Here is a 12,561-nt window from a genome sequence, read left to right on the forward strand (position 1 = left end):
AAAATAAAAAAAGGTATGGACGCGACACTAAGTATTTTCCTCAACCAAAAGCAACAAACTAGTGTATAAATCCACAAGTAACCAAACAACAAGGGCATTCCAACAACAAGATCGCTATGAATCAAAATCTACGGACCGTACTATCAAGATCTCTTGTTATTATGAAGAAGCTATGAAGTACACACCTGTTATACTCATATTCATCTCTTGTAACAAAACCAGCCAAAATTTTCTTTGACAATTTCACGTTACCATCGAAGTTTAATTTTACCATTGGAGTTCAAATTTGAAGTTTAATTTTATCATTGGAGTTCAAATTTGAAGTTTAATTTTTTTCAAGAGTCGAGGACGTTGTAATATATGTTTGTTGATTTCTTGGCTGAGTGCTTTCAAATTTGAATCAAGTGGCATCTCATGAACTGCTTGCAAATATGGACAAAGACCAATCGGATGAAATTGTTAAACCTCTAAACATCAAAAAACAACATTCAAATTATGTGAGCTTACTTGTTTTTCTAGCTACACAAACGTACCATCAGTATTAAAGACTCTTAGATATATTCAAAGCTCTGGTACCAGAAGCCTCAGCTGATCCATGAATACCATTTAAGAAACACCAAAACTATGAAGTTAACATTAAATTAAAGTTGGTGTTTTTTTTTTACATACCACAACATATGTATAAAGACCCCACTAGCTATTATCTATTTCCCTCCATTCCCCCCAACCTCCATTCTATTTTTAATCTTCAGATTTTTTTTTCTTGTCATATGCTTTAAATAATCTCCCCTCTACTCCTGACTAAACCATTAATGCCACATTTCACCACCTCCAAAAATTCATTTCAAAGTTTTGAAAAACTACTCCACATTTCTCTCTTCTCGATCAGTTCTCACCCAAGAAGAAAAAGAAATGAAGCTTCTCCCTTCTCTATTCAAAAACATAGCACCAGAGCCAAAGTCTTCTTCTTCCTCTTGGCCCTGGCCTTCTTGTACCCAAACCAGAACCATTTCCTTCAGAATTCCCGGGAACGATATGTTCAAGACCATAAACTCGGCCTACTTCGACACCAACACAACGCCCGAGTCGTTCTTCACCAACTCCGCGGGGTGTGCGAGTTTCTCGACGGAAGTGTCTGAAGAAGACTCCTCAGGCGGAGGAGGGGGAGATCCGATAGAGACTGTGATCAACAAAGGGTTGAGATCAGAGCGGCTCTTCTTCGAGCCCGGTGAGACCAGCTCTATTTTAGACAAGGACTCTATCAAGGCTCATGAAGAAGAAGACGAAGACGAAGACGATGATGGGGTTGATGATGAGGATGAACCTGCTGCTGGTGAAAGTAACATTCCGTTCAAGGAGAGTGTGGCTCTGTCAATGGACTCGCCGGACCCTTATGTGGATTTCAGAAAATCCATGGAGGAAATGGTGGAAGCTCATGGTTTGAAGGACTGGGAACATCTTGAAGAGCTTCTGGGTTGGTACCTGAGGGTCAATGGGAAATCAAATCATGGATACATCGTTGGAGCTTTTGTTGATCTTTTGATAGGTCTCGCATTTAGTACTACTATTTCTCCTCATCCTTCTAGTTCATGTAGTCATGAGTACTCTCCTTCTACTCCTTTGTCTTTTTACAACAGCACTACTTCCTGTTCATCTTCTTCTACCTCCACTCCCTATGTGTCCTCTATTGAACCCGAGGAAGGATCGGAAATGAGTACCAGCACCATTCCTAATTTGTCTTGCCTGTTAGAAGCAGAGGAAGAGATTAACGAAGATGATGACGATGGTGCTTCATCTTAGCTTATTAACCATTTAATTAGGTGTCTTTGATTAATGATGAAAATATATGTATACCAAGTAGGGATAGTGAAATTTAACTTTCTCTTGATGACATGATACTGTGTTTTCACAAAAGCTAAAATATCCGTGTGGTGAATGGTAGGTTGCAGTTGCATGCCCTTTTTTGAATGCATTATATTTATTAGAGTAAGATATAATTGATCCATCTTACTGTATATTATTTCTTAGACGTTTGAGAAGCATCTGCATTGATTACATTTTTCACTGATTTGGACTCTTATTTCTCTAAATGAGAAGTCTTTATATATACACAATCCATTTTTTAACATTAACTGATGAAATAGAACACAAGTAAGCGACAGAGAGATAGTTTCACCGACTAGCTTTTTTAAGTCACGAGTCAATACAAAGTAACGAAAACATCTCATTAACGTACAACGATAAGATATGAATAAATTTGGATAAATTAGTAGCATAATTAAAGAGGGATTAGGTCAGTAAGTAAAATAAAGAGAATGCCAGATGCAGTTAAACCAACTCAGTTTAGGGTTTGCGAGTATTTCTTCTCAACTTTATGATGTGTTTTTGTCACGAGTAAATGCCAATTGAAGGTATAATTGAATAATTAAATTGGTCGCATGAAGAGGAGATTAGGTCAAAAAGGTGAAGAAGATGGCAACTTTCAGTTGCTCAGCTTATGTATGGTTGCTATTTTAGGAAACCCGTCACACACTTGAAGGTAAAACTAAATCTTTGAATGTGTTTGTACAAGATAAATTAAAAGTACATCTCTTAGATTGTGGGAGACAACATCAAAATCCAGTTGCGGTTAAAATATTTACTATGAATTTAGGACCATGTAAAGGAGCTTGCTTCAACGGCATTCTGGTATTTGCGTGATGCAATACAATTATCTGCATAAATTAGTCTATAATCTTCTGCAACTCATCTTAGTATTGTACATTTGTACATCACTGCCATTATTTGATATCCACATGGGAATCGATCGAGTACTAAATTTTAGCAAAGTCTAAGAAATCAGAGCCTTCGATTTTGAAATGGAGTCATTATCGATGATAGGAACAATACAAAGGGCTATAGTTTGGTGTGGTCCTTACACTCATTTCGTTGCACCTGCAGAATTATGCTCAATTTGTTTCGAGAAATATTGTCTTCCGGTGAAGACGAACATGGTGTATCTATTCATCCATGGCTTCCAGAGTCAAGTAGCTACGATTTTAGGAAAGAAAACCAGCTTTTCAGTGGCCAAAATGATTTCAGATAGAGATTGTGCATATGTCTTTCGTTCTCTTCACAAAAATGAAAATAATAAGAAGAGAGAAAAGATAACAATTAAAATGTTGATGAAATCCTGGCTAGCTCCTTTTGGGTACCTTACTATAGCTAGCTACCTTATCATTATCTCCAAATCTCCCATGCCCTAAATAATTTGAATTTCTCCTTGTGGAGGCTCTTGCAAATACTTAAGGTTGTAGGAAAAAACAAGAGATGACATATATTCTTCGGAGGGGGATAGGCGAATGTCAGGATATGGGTGGTGCATATATAGGAACAGCTCGAGTTAAACCAATATGGTCGATGGGAACATCTCAATGTGAGAATCGGAAACCACAGAATGGTTTTGAGCTTACTAGTATTGGTAATTGGAAGGCAATGATTGGATGCCTTGTTTCAGCAATTTCGATCTTGTAGAACTTTTTTTTGGCGAGAAAAAGTTTTTCCGGTAGCAAGATTTTGATCTTCAATAAGGAAATTTGATACATGACGGTATTTTATAATAAAGAGCATTTCAACTTCCAATCTAACTTATCAAAGTATACTTTGACAACATCGGTTGTTTATAATGCCAAACACAGTTTGAAGCTTCAATTACAAATAGTCTTCAAGGAAAATCTTATTTTGTGGGTTTTCTGGCAAAACCAAATCCACCTATCCACATGTAATTACATATTCAACATTTCAATGTGTACAACTGTTCGAACTAATTTTCAAACTTTTTCTCTTACACCACATATATGATTATATGAAAGATTATACAATAAGCTAGAAAAACTGTCCAACTATTTTACTGTTGTACAATATATTTTCACAATATTAGTATATATAGTTTAGTACTATGATTCTTCTCTTCTGGCATATCTAATTAAACAAATGTGTGCTGGTAGATTACCGATATATGAATAGAATTTGAGTTCAGAATCTCGATCCCACTTGACAAAGACCCATCGATTAACTAGAAGACAGATTATGACACTACTAATGAGTAATGACTACCAGTTTTTTGATTAAATGTTGATTAGTGTATAACCTAGAGGCTAGAATAAGACATAACAAACACATGCCTGTTAATTAGTATCTATTATCTACCTTACATGCACTCACTGATCAGTGATCATTATCTGAATACAAATGAACAAAAGATAGAAACCCCTGGCCAGATTATAGGGTCTAGCTTGAACTTTCTCACTCAAAATGTTGCTATGGTTTCCTTAATAATATTCAAAAACACTGATAATTAGGCAGAATCTCTATTCTGTGGACTGTAGTGGTAGTTATATGTACAAATAAGGGTGTCAACGCTCCATGCTTCGATGTCTTCTGGCTCGATCAGCAAGCATAGCACAGATGCATGCCTCTTCAATCTCTGAGGCAAACTCTTGTCAAGTTTTGCGGCGAAGCTTCTAAACCTTGTGCCACTTAATTTCTTATTACCTCAATCTCGATGAGCAATGGAGGATTTTAATTAATGTTTTATGTTTGGTTTATAATTTTATTATTTTTTTGTTTTGAAGAAGGTTCAAAAGCATGTGACTATTGTTTGATCTTAAGTCAGTAACGATCTTTTGGAGGTGTTTGATCAAACAAGGTAAAATTCTTTCATCAGTTCCCAGAGTGTATTCCACACACCGTTGGAGGATGCACACCATCAGGAACTAACAGCATGTGGAAGCCACCCGCCGTTTGCTTCACTCTAACCAAAGCATATCACGAGCTATATCTTCATGAAGACCTATCGTCCCCTCCTTTGTGTTCTTCCCTCAGTTCCTCACTCATCTGTTATTTTATTATCCCAGAAATTAGTCATGTATTAATTATATGGAGACCAAAGAACAAAGTTAATTTGGGGTTTTATGGAATCAAACATGGAGAAACCCAATTTAAAATTCAAATATGATGATGAAATTAATCAATCAAATTTCGATTCAGATATTGCTGGATTAGCATCAATTAATTCTATAGAATCCCAACAGATCATCATCAATAGTAGAGTCAGACCTCCTTCTTCCGGAATCAAAACGCGAGGCACCAATAAACACAACGAGACGATGGCTAACAATGTTCCACTCATCCATGAGAAGATTGCCCGCTATAGCGGAAGTCGTCGACAAAGGTGCTGGGCAAACATAAATGAGTTTGAATGATCGGATTCTCCCATGGCAGCAAACCACCATTCTCTTAATTCTCTGTTTTGCTTTTTTTCTTCACTCACCTCTAACAGACCCTTAACGTACCCAATTTAACAATTATATCCACGTGTTAAAATTTACAGTCAAGATTTGCCGCTATTGGTACTCAGCGGTGTATTGAATCCATTTCCCAGTTCCCCATTTAAAAGTTGAATGCAGTAAGCAACTCAACAGGGATGAAGCTGATCATAAGAAATCAAGGGTACCTAAAATTGTAAGCTCATATCATCGATTCGTGTCATTGGCTACAATATAATCCCAGTTGCACTCGATCACATTCCTCAGTTCCAGACAAAGAAACAAAAACACTGCAGGTTGTTACTTGTCACATTGGAGAAAACCAATAAGCAAACACATGTTTTCCCAGAAAACTAATTGAATGCTTAGTTTGGTAATTAGTGAGATAATGACCCAACAGTAATGAGACCCTCATTTTGAGAAAATATATAATTTTACACGAAAATTATGACAGGAAAAGAGTATAGAAGTTGGTGTTTGTCTGTCCTATTTCAACCGGGGAGAGTTGAGTTGAGTTAAGTGAGCTCGATGATCGATCTTTGTGTTTCTGTTTTTTTGCATTAATTGGGTTTGATGGGTGTTGGATTGGACCCATATTTTCCTCATCGATTCGGTTTTCAATTCATTGCCTGACGGCTTTGGATTGGACCTCGGTAATGTATAATACTTTAGACCATTCGTATTAAACAAAAACATACTAGGGTTTCCAGGTTTTTCCATGCAAGCGTTTTCGTTTTTCCTTCTTTAAAACCTACAAGCTTACTTAGTATTGGTAAACTTGAATAACTTTGTGCCATACAAACTAGCGTACGTATTTTCCTATGTACTCGGTCATTGGTTTGTATTTCTTGGTTTGGTCTACTGTATGAGCATTAAAGTCATTCATACATACATATCACTTCGAGAAATAGACTAGTTGAATGAAAGCCCGTACGTCAATATACTGTTATATGAAAGTTAGCTAAGAAAGTAAGAAGATATCTCTCTTAGATAGTATAGTAATTTAAACACAAAGATAACAGTAGTTCAAATGATAACTTATGCTACATTAAACACACGCATACGGAAAAGCTCAAAAGATACATTCATACAAAGTAACCAAACTTACCATAGATAGGTCTAGTTCTCTAAATATGTTTTCCAAAGTTACAGAAAACTATTTGCTACAGCTCCTGTATCTAAAGTCTAAACAACATTGTCACTCAAGCTTTTGTTCTTTTGATTTCAAACTCGAGCTTTTGTTCTTTACTTGTCAACAATCTGCGAAACGCAGGGACTAGTCTATTCCATTTCATTTTCTTTAACCTGATAAATGACTATTCACTCATCAAGTCTAATTAATGGGGCACGAGATTGAGGAACAGTGGTGTTATAGTTATACCAACAACCAACTCCAGCCCATATCAATCACATTTCAATCAGATCATGACTTCGACCGCCGTTTGCATTTATTTGGGCTCTGTCTTTGAATCTTTGATGTCGAACTTGTCAAGCCATGTGAATCGCAATCTATACCATGCCTTTGTTGTGAACCATTACTCCTTGCGTCATGACTTTTCTATAAGATCATGCCATCATGAAGAAGGTTGTGATGGCATAATTGACCTGAAAATTATATTGGCAATGTATCTGAAGCCTGTGTTTTGTTTCTCTGTTGATGCATGTTGCATGCGATATCTCACATTTTGGAACACGAAAATTTAAGAGAAGCTCTTGAATTTGTTGTCAAAATGTTCATGATACATAATTACATATCCAAATGCAAGTCATCAGAAAACGGATATGATGGTTCCGATCAGGTTTCCTGATTCAAAGTTACACCATTTGGTAGTTCCACCTTGCATGCATGCACGCTTGGTAGCCCGTACTGCAGGGCCGACCATGGGGAGTGTTGCTGGTGAGGTCGCACAATGTCCCTTCATCCGGTAAAGGCACCGAGGCTTTACCAAAAATTAAAATTCTAATAAATACTGATTAAAACCACTTTAAATATATTATGCATGTTTGCCCATTAGTAAGAGAGCTTATTTTTTCTTAGTTAAGTTTGCAAACGTCTTGAGTTCAAGACTCAACACACACTTTAAAAAAAAATCTAAATCAATATATATTATAATTTTCAATTGATAATTTGATTTCATAAGTTAACATTTAAGTAGAAACATCAGAACCTTCCACAATTATATTCTTGTTAATTACTTATAGAATTCTCAATGCCTCTCTTACATTAGAAAATATCAACTAAACTCATAAAAAAATGAATCAATTCATATCTAAAAAAAAGACTCTTGATAATTTCTTATTAAAAAACCACAAAATTTAACCAATAAAACCACCGCTAATGTAAAGTAAAATTCCAATAAAAAATCAATACCAACTTTTTAAAGTAATTATTTTATGTAAGTCTCATCTCAAATTTCGCACTACAGCCTCGAATACATAGAACCGGCCCTGCCGTACTGTGCAGTCTTTAATGATCGATATGCAATCAATATATGGAAAAAGGCGATGAGTTAATCGATGATCGATGACGTCCATACCGGAGATTGATTAAAGAGTACGTTAGATGGTGTAATTAGATGGACTGATGTAACATGTACGTAACCATCAGTTCCTGAAGCAAAAAGAAGATATCAGTTCTGCAGTTCTAATAAATAACAGTGATCTTGGTTATGAAGCTGGTAACCAAGAAAGGACAGATGCACCAGACTCGATCAGTCTCTCATTGCACATTTGCATTACAATCTGATCGACTTTCCGTGCTGAACAAATTAAGCTGTATCGGTCATTATTGATCACTAGCTTTAGTTCGTGTATTATGTACTTGAAGGAGATATTGGCGTGAATCACGGCCCGTGAATCACGGACTAAATCACGGATAGATTGATTGGTAGATTAGTATATATATAGGTTGATACGTGTATGAATAATCATCAAGTAATATAACCAAGTTATTCCAGTTGGTATCAGAATCATGCTCTGTTTTTATCTGGGTTTGTTGTTTACAGTTTTTGGTGCTAAGCCGCCGAGCTTGCTGTCTTGGAGCACACATCGTGGTATCGTCGACAACGTCAGCAACCTTGCGACTCGGCGACGTCACCTCCTTTACTCGGAGCACACACCACTGCAACGTAATAAGTCGGAATACCCGACTGTTCCCCGGCGACGTGCAGCTCACCCAAGCTCCAGAGTCAACACCGACGAGCGCCGATCTCCTCGTCGTTCCCGCTGCTGCGACCTTTCCACCGGAGGCACCTCCTCGACAGTGCCTCGACACCGACGAGCCTCCTCGACGAGCGCTGTTCTCTACGACACCGACAAGCCCCTCGACACTGGCGAGCCCCTCGACGCCTCGACAAAGCTCTGATCTCCTCGTCGTTCCCGCTGCTGCAACCCTTCCACTGGCGGCATCTCTTTCCGTCATCATCGCCGCATCACGCTGTCAAAATCACAGCTACCGCGTCCAAAACCAACCCGCCCAGATCCGGCCCATATCCGAGAAGCCTGGCCCAGATCCGAGAAGCTCGGCCCAGCAAGCTTCGACGCGGCCCGCACCGACCCGGTCAACTCAACCCGACCCGGTCCGGTTAGCTTCAGTCAGTGCATACTCACCGACAGTGCAAGTGCACCGGCGACAGATTGTTCTCCATTTCTCGCGTTTTTTGCTGTCTAATCCCTGATTTTTTACATTGTTTCCTTTTTCAATGGGTTCTGGACATGAAGCGGAGGGTTCTCAGCTCCTTGATGTTCCGACCTTTGAAGTATCTGTCAAAGGTTCTGACAGCGGTTCATTTGGGGGCGCCAAACTCAACGGAACCAATTTCCGTAAATGGAAACGACTTATGGCTGCTCATCTTCGAGGCATGCACAAGATGGGCCATGTCACCGGCGTCACTAAGGCTCCTAGTCCTGAGGATATTGTTGCCTACAATAAATGGGACGACGATGATGGTCTTGTCATGTTCGTCTTGTGGAAAGCTATAAATGATGAGATAGTTGATCTGGTGGAAGCATGTGCCACTGCACAGGCAATATGGGAGACACTAGCCGACTTATTTACTAATGACTCTGATTTCATACAGGTTCATGAATTAATGTGCACAGCCTTGGCAATACACCAGGATGGGCAACCGGTGACGCACTATTTCACCAAACTAAAGAATATTTGGGCTGAGATTGATATGAAACATCCTTGCATGATCAAAAATTAAGAGGATATTGTTTGGTACCACAAAGAGAATGAGCTTGAACGAGTTCACCATTTCCTAAAAGGCTTGATGCAAAGCATACCAGTGCAAAAGGCGAATTGCTCCGAATGACCGAACCACCTAGCCTTCTCACCGCTTTCACCTATATCCGAAAGGATGAGTCTCAGCAGGAGAGTATTCTTCAAGCACCAGCTGTCATTTCCAGTCTCACTATTCATGCTCGTTCTCCGGCACCACCCCTTCCACCAGCAACTTCTGCTCCCCTTCACCGACAAGGACCACCACCAGGCTTCGGAAATCAGCCTCGACCTCCTTGCTCTTATTGCCATGATTCTAACCATGCTCGTGCGACCTTTTGGAAATTATATCCACACCTTAGGCCTAAGAGGCCTCATTATCGTCCCCAGGCGAAAGCAACTCTTCAATTAGTTCTGGAACTCGATATCTATGGTGTGGTTGGGCATGAACATCATACTGCTGGAGAAGCACCTACAGTCTCCATCGTTGGCCGCGGTCAAATTGGTATGGCTTTTAATATTTCTCACTCTGTTAGTTTTGATACATGGATTATTGATTCTGGTGCATCTGATCATATGACTTATGACAAATCTTATTTCACCGTATTGTCCCATCCACCCGTACCCTATGTTACTAATGCTAATGGTGAGGCATTTCTCGTGTTAGGGACAGGGTCCGTTCGTATTACTCCCACCATAGAGCTTCACAATGTCCTCTATGTACCTGCTTTATCTCGTCATTTGATATCTGTTCCCTAATTGAACGCTTATGCTCAGTGCTCTGTGACCTTTTTTCCTATGTATGTGATATTTCAGGATCTTCTCATCGGACGGGCAATTGGTCGGGGGTATCTGAGGGGCCGGTTGTTTCATCTGGATCTGACATACGCAAGGGAAAAACCAGGGGGACAGTCTCGGACCGCTTTACTCTCCACTTCTGACAAGCTAAGTGAAGTTTGGTTATGGCATCGTCGCTTAGGGCATTCATCTTTTAGTGTTATGAAAAAATCCATGCCTACTTTATTTATTAGTGTGGACGAGTCTTGTTTATGTTATGAGACATGTGTTTTGGGCAAGAGTCATCGATCTACCTATTCTCCTAGTACTTCTACTAAAAGTTTTCTTCCTTTTGAATTAATTCATTTTGATGTTTGGGGACCCTCTAAAGAGTCTACTATTCAGGAATGCGATATTTTGTGTCATTTATTGATGATTGCACACGTCTTTCATGGATTGTTCTTCTTAAAAATAAAGATGAGATTTTTCCAGTCTTTCGTACCTTCCATACCTCTGTCCAAACACAATATAATGCTACCATTCCAGTTCTTCGTTCTGATAATGGGGGGGGGGGGAATATGTGAATCATGTCTTTCAGGAGTTCTTTAACGCACACGGGATTGTTCATCAAACAACGTGTCCTTACACACCTGAGCAAAATGGGGTTTCTGAAAGGAAAAATCGTCATTTACTTGATATGGCTCGGTGTATTCTTTTTAGTGCCCACATGCCTAAATATCTTTGGGATGATGTTGTCATTACTTCCGCCCACCTTATTAATCGTCTTCCATCTCGTGTTCTTCAAGGGAAAGTTCCCTATGAGGTGTTTGCATCTCATGTCAAATTATCCTCTTTTCATAATCTTCCTGCCCATGTTTTCAGTTGTGTTGCTTTTGTTCATCTTCCGCAACATCAGCGTTCTAAGTTAGATGCCCGGGCAGTTAAATGTGTGTTTGTTGGGTACGGAGGCCATCAAAAAGGGTACCGGTACTACCATCCCCCTACTCGGAAGTACTATGTCACTATGGATGTTACCTTTTTTAGGACATGAGTTATTTTTCCTCTTCTGATACTGCTCTTCAGGGGGAGAATTCTTATTTTGAAGAGCTGTATCATGGAGAGGGGTAGACAAGTGAGCCAGTCGATTTGGTAACAAGTTCTGTTGAGATTACCAAGGTGTCAGCCACACAGGCACCACCGGAGGTCGTCACTCAAGAGATTCAGGCACCAGAAGCTGACAACACAACTGCCCCTCATGTCTCCCGTACTACTATTTATACCCCTGACCAATGCTCTCCTGGTACAGAAGATCACTCATATGAGGTTAGTCATTCTATTCGGGCTAATAGTAGACAATATGTTTTGCCAAATAGGTCTACTCGAGGTCAACCAACAAAAAATACGAACCTACCCTTCAGACTAAAGCCAAGTATCCGGTGGCCAATTTTATATCTACCAAAAGATTATCTAAGTCATATGAGTCATTTGTGAATCAAATATCTACTGTATCAGTACCTAACAAAGTGCAGGATGCATTGGCAGATCCAAAATGGAGGAAAGCAATGGAGGAAGAGATTGAAGCATTACAAAAGAACAATACTTGGGAACTTGTACCTCCACCATATGGCAAGAAGATTGTAGGATGTCGATGGGTGTTTACAGTGAAGCATAATCCAGATGGGTCAGTAAGCCGGTATAAAGCACGCCTAGTAGCAAAAGGGTTCACCCAGACATATGGCATAGACTATGATGAGACATTTGCACCTGTTGCAAAGATAAACACTATCCGGGTATTGCTCTCTATCGTTGCTAACTTGAACTGGCCACTTAGGCAGTTTGATGTTAAGAATGCATTCCTTCATGGAGAACTAACAGAGGAAGTATACATGGATCTTCCACTTGGATATGTGGCAACTTCTCCAAGTAACTCCGTATGCAGATTGAGAAAGTCTTGATAGAGCGTTCGTTTAAAACGTCTATAAAATACCCTGAAAAACATCATCGTTAGTATAGAATAAGCAGGGATCGTTCAGTCCGGGGAATCAAAAGGGCCTCAACACCTATCATGTTAGTGGGGGATTTGATTTGGATTCTAAAACTACAACTTAAAATAAATCCTAAATTACTTATATACAATTGATCAACCATTCATCACATAACCAAAACACGAATTCTACTCAAGAAACATGTATGACACGCATAGAACAACATATAGGCAGCAAATTATTTCGATTATATCTAAGTCCATTTCAATTC

General features: G+C 39.2%; 1 protein-coding gene across 1 annotated transcript; it reads left to right on the top strand.

Annotated features, from left to right (window-relative positions):
* Positions 1 to 822: 822 nt before the first annotated feature.
* LOC126796893 (transcription repressor OFP13-like) lies at positions 823 to 1,800 on the top strand (the record flags this gene model as incomplete). Its single annotated transcript, XM_050523607.1, has 1 exon — positions 823 to 1,800. A coding segment is annotated over one exon (978 nt), but the record flags the coding sequence as incomplete, so codon positions are not given.
* Between the last annotated feature and the right edge of the window lie 10,761 nt (positions 1,801 to 12,561).

Source organism: Argentina anserina, chromosome 6 (assembly GCF_933775445.1).
Source record: "Argentina anserina chromosome 6, drPotAnse1.1, whole genome shotgun sequence".
Taxonomy (NCBI): Eukaryota; Viridiplantae; Streptophyta; class Magnoliopsida; order Rosales; family Rosaceae; genus Argentina; species Argentina anserina.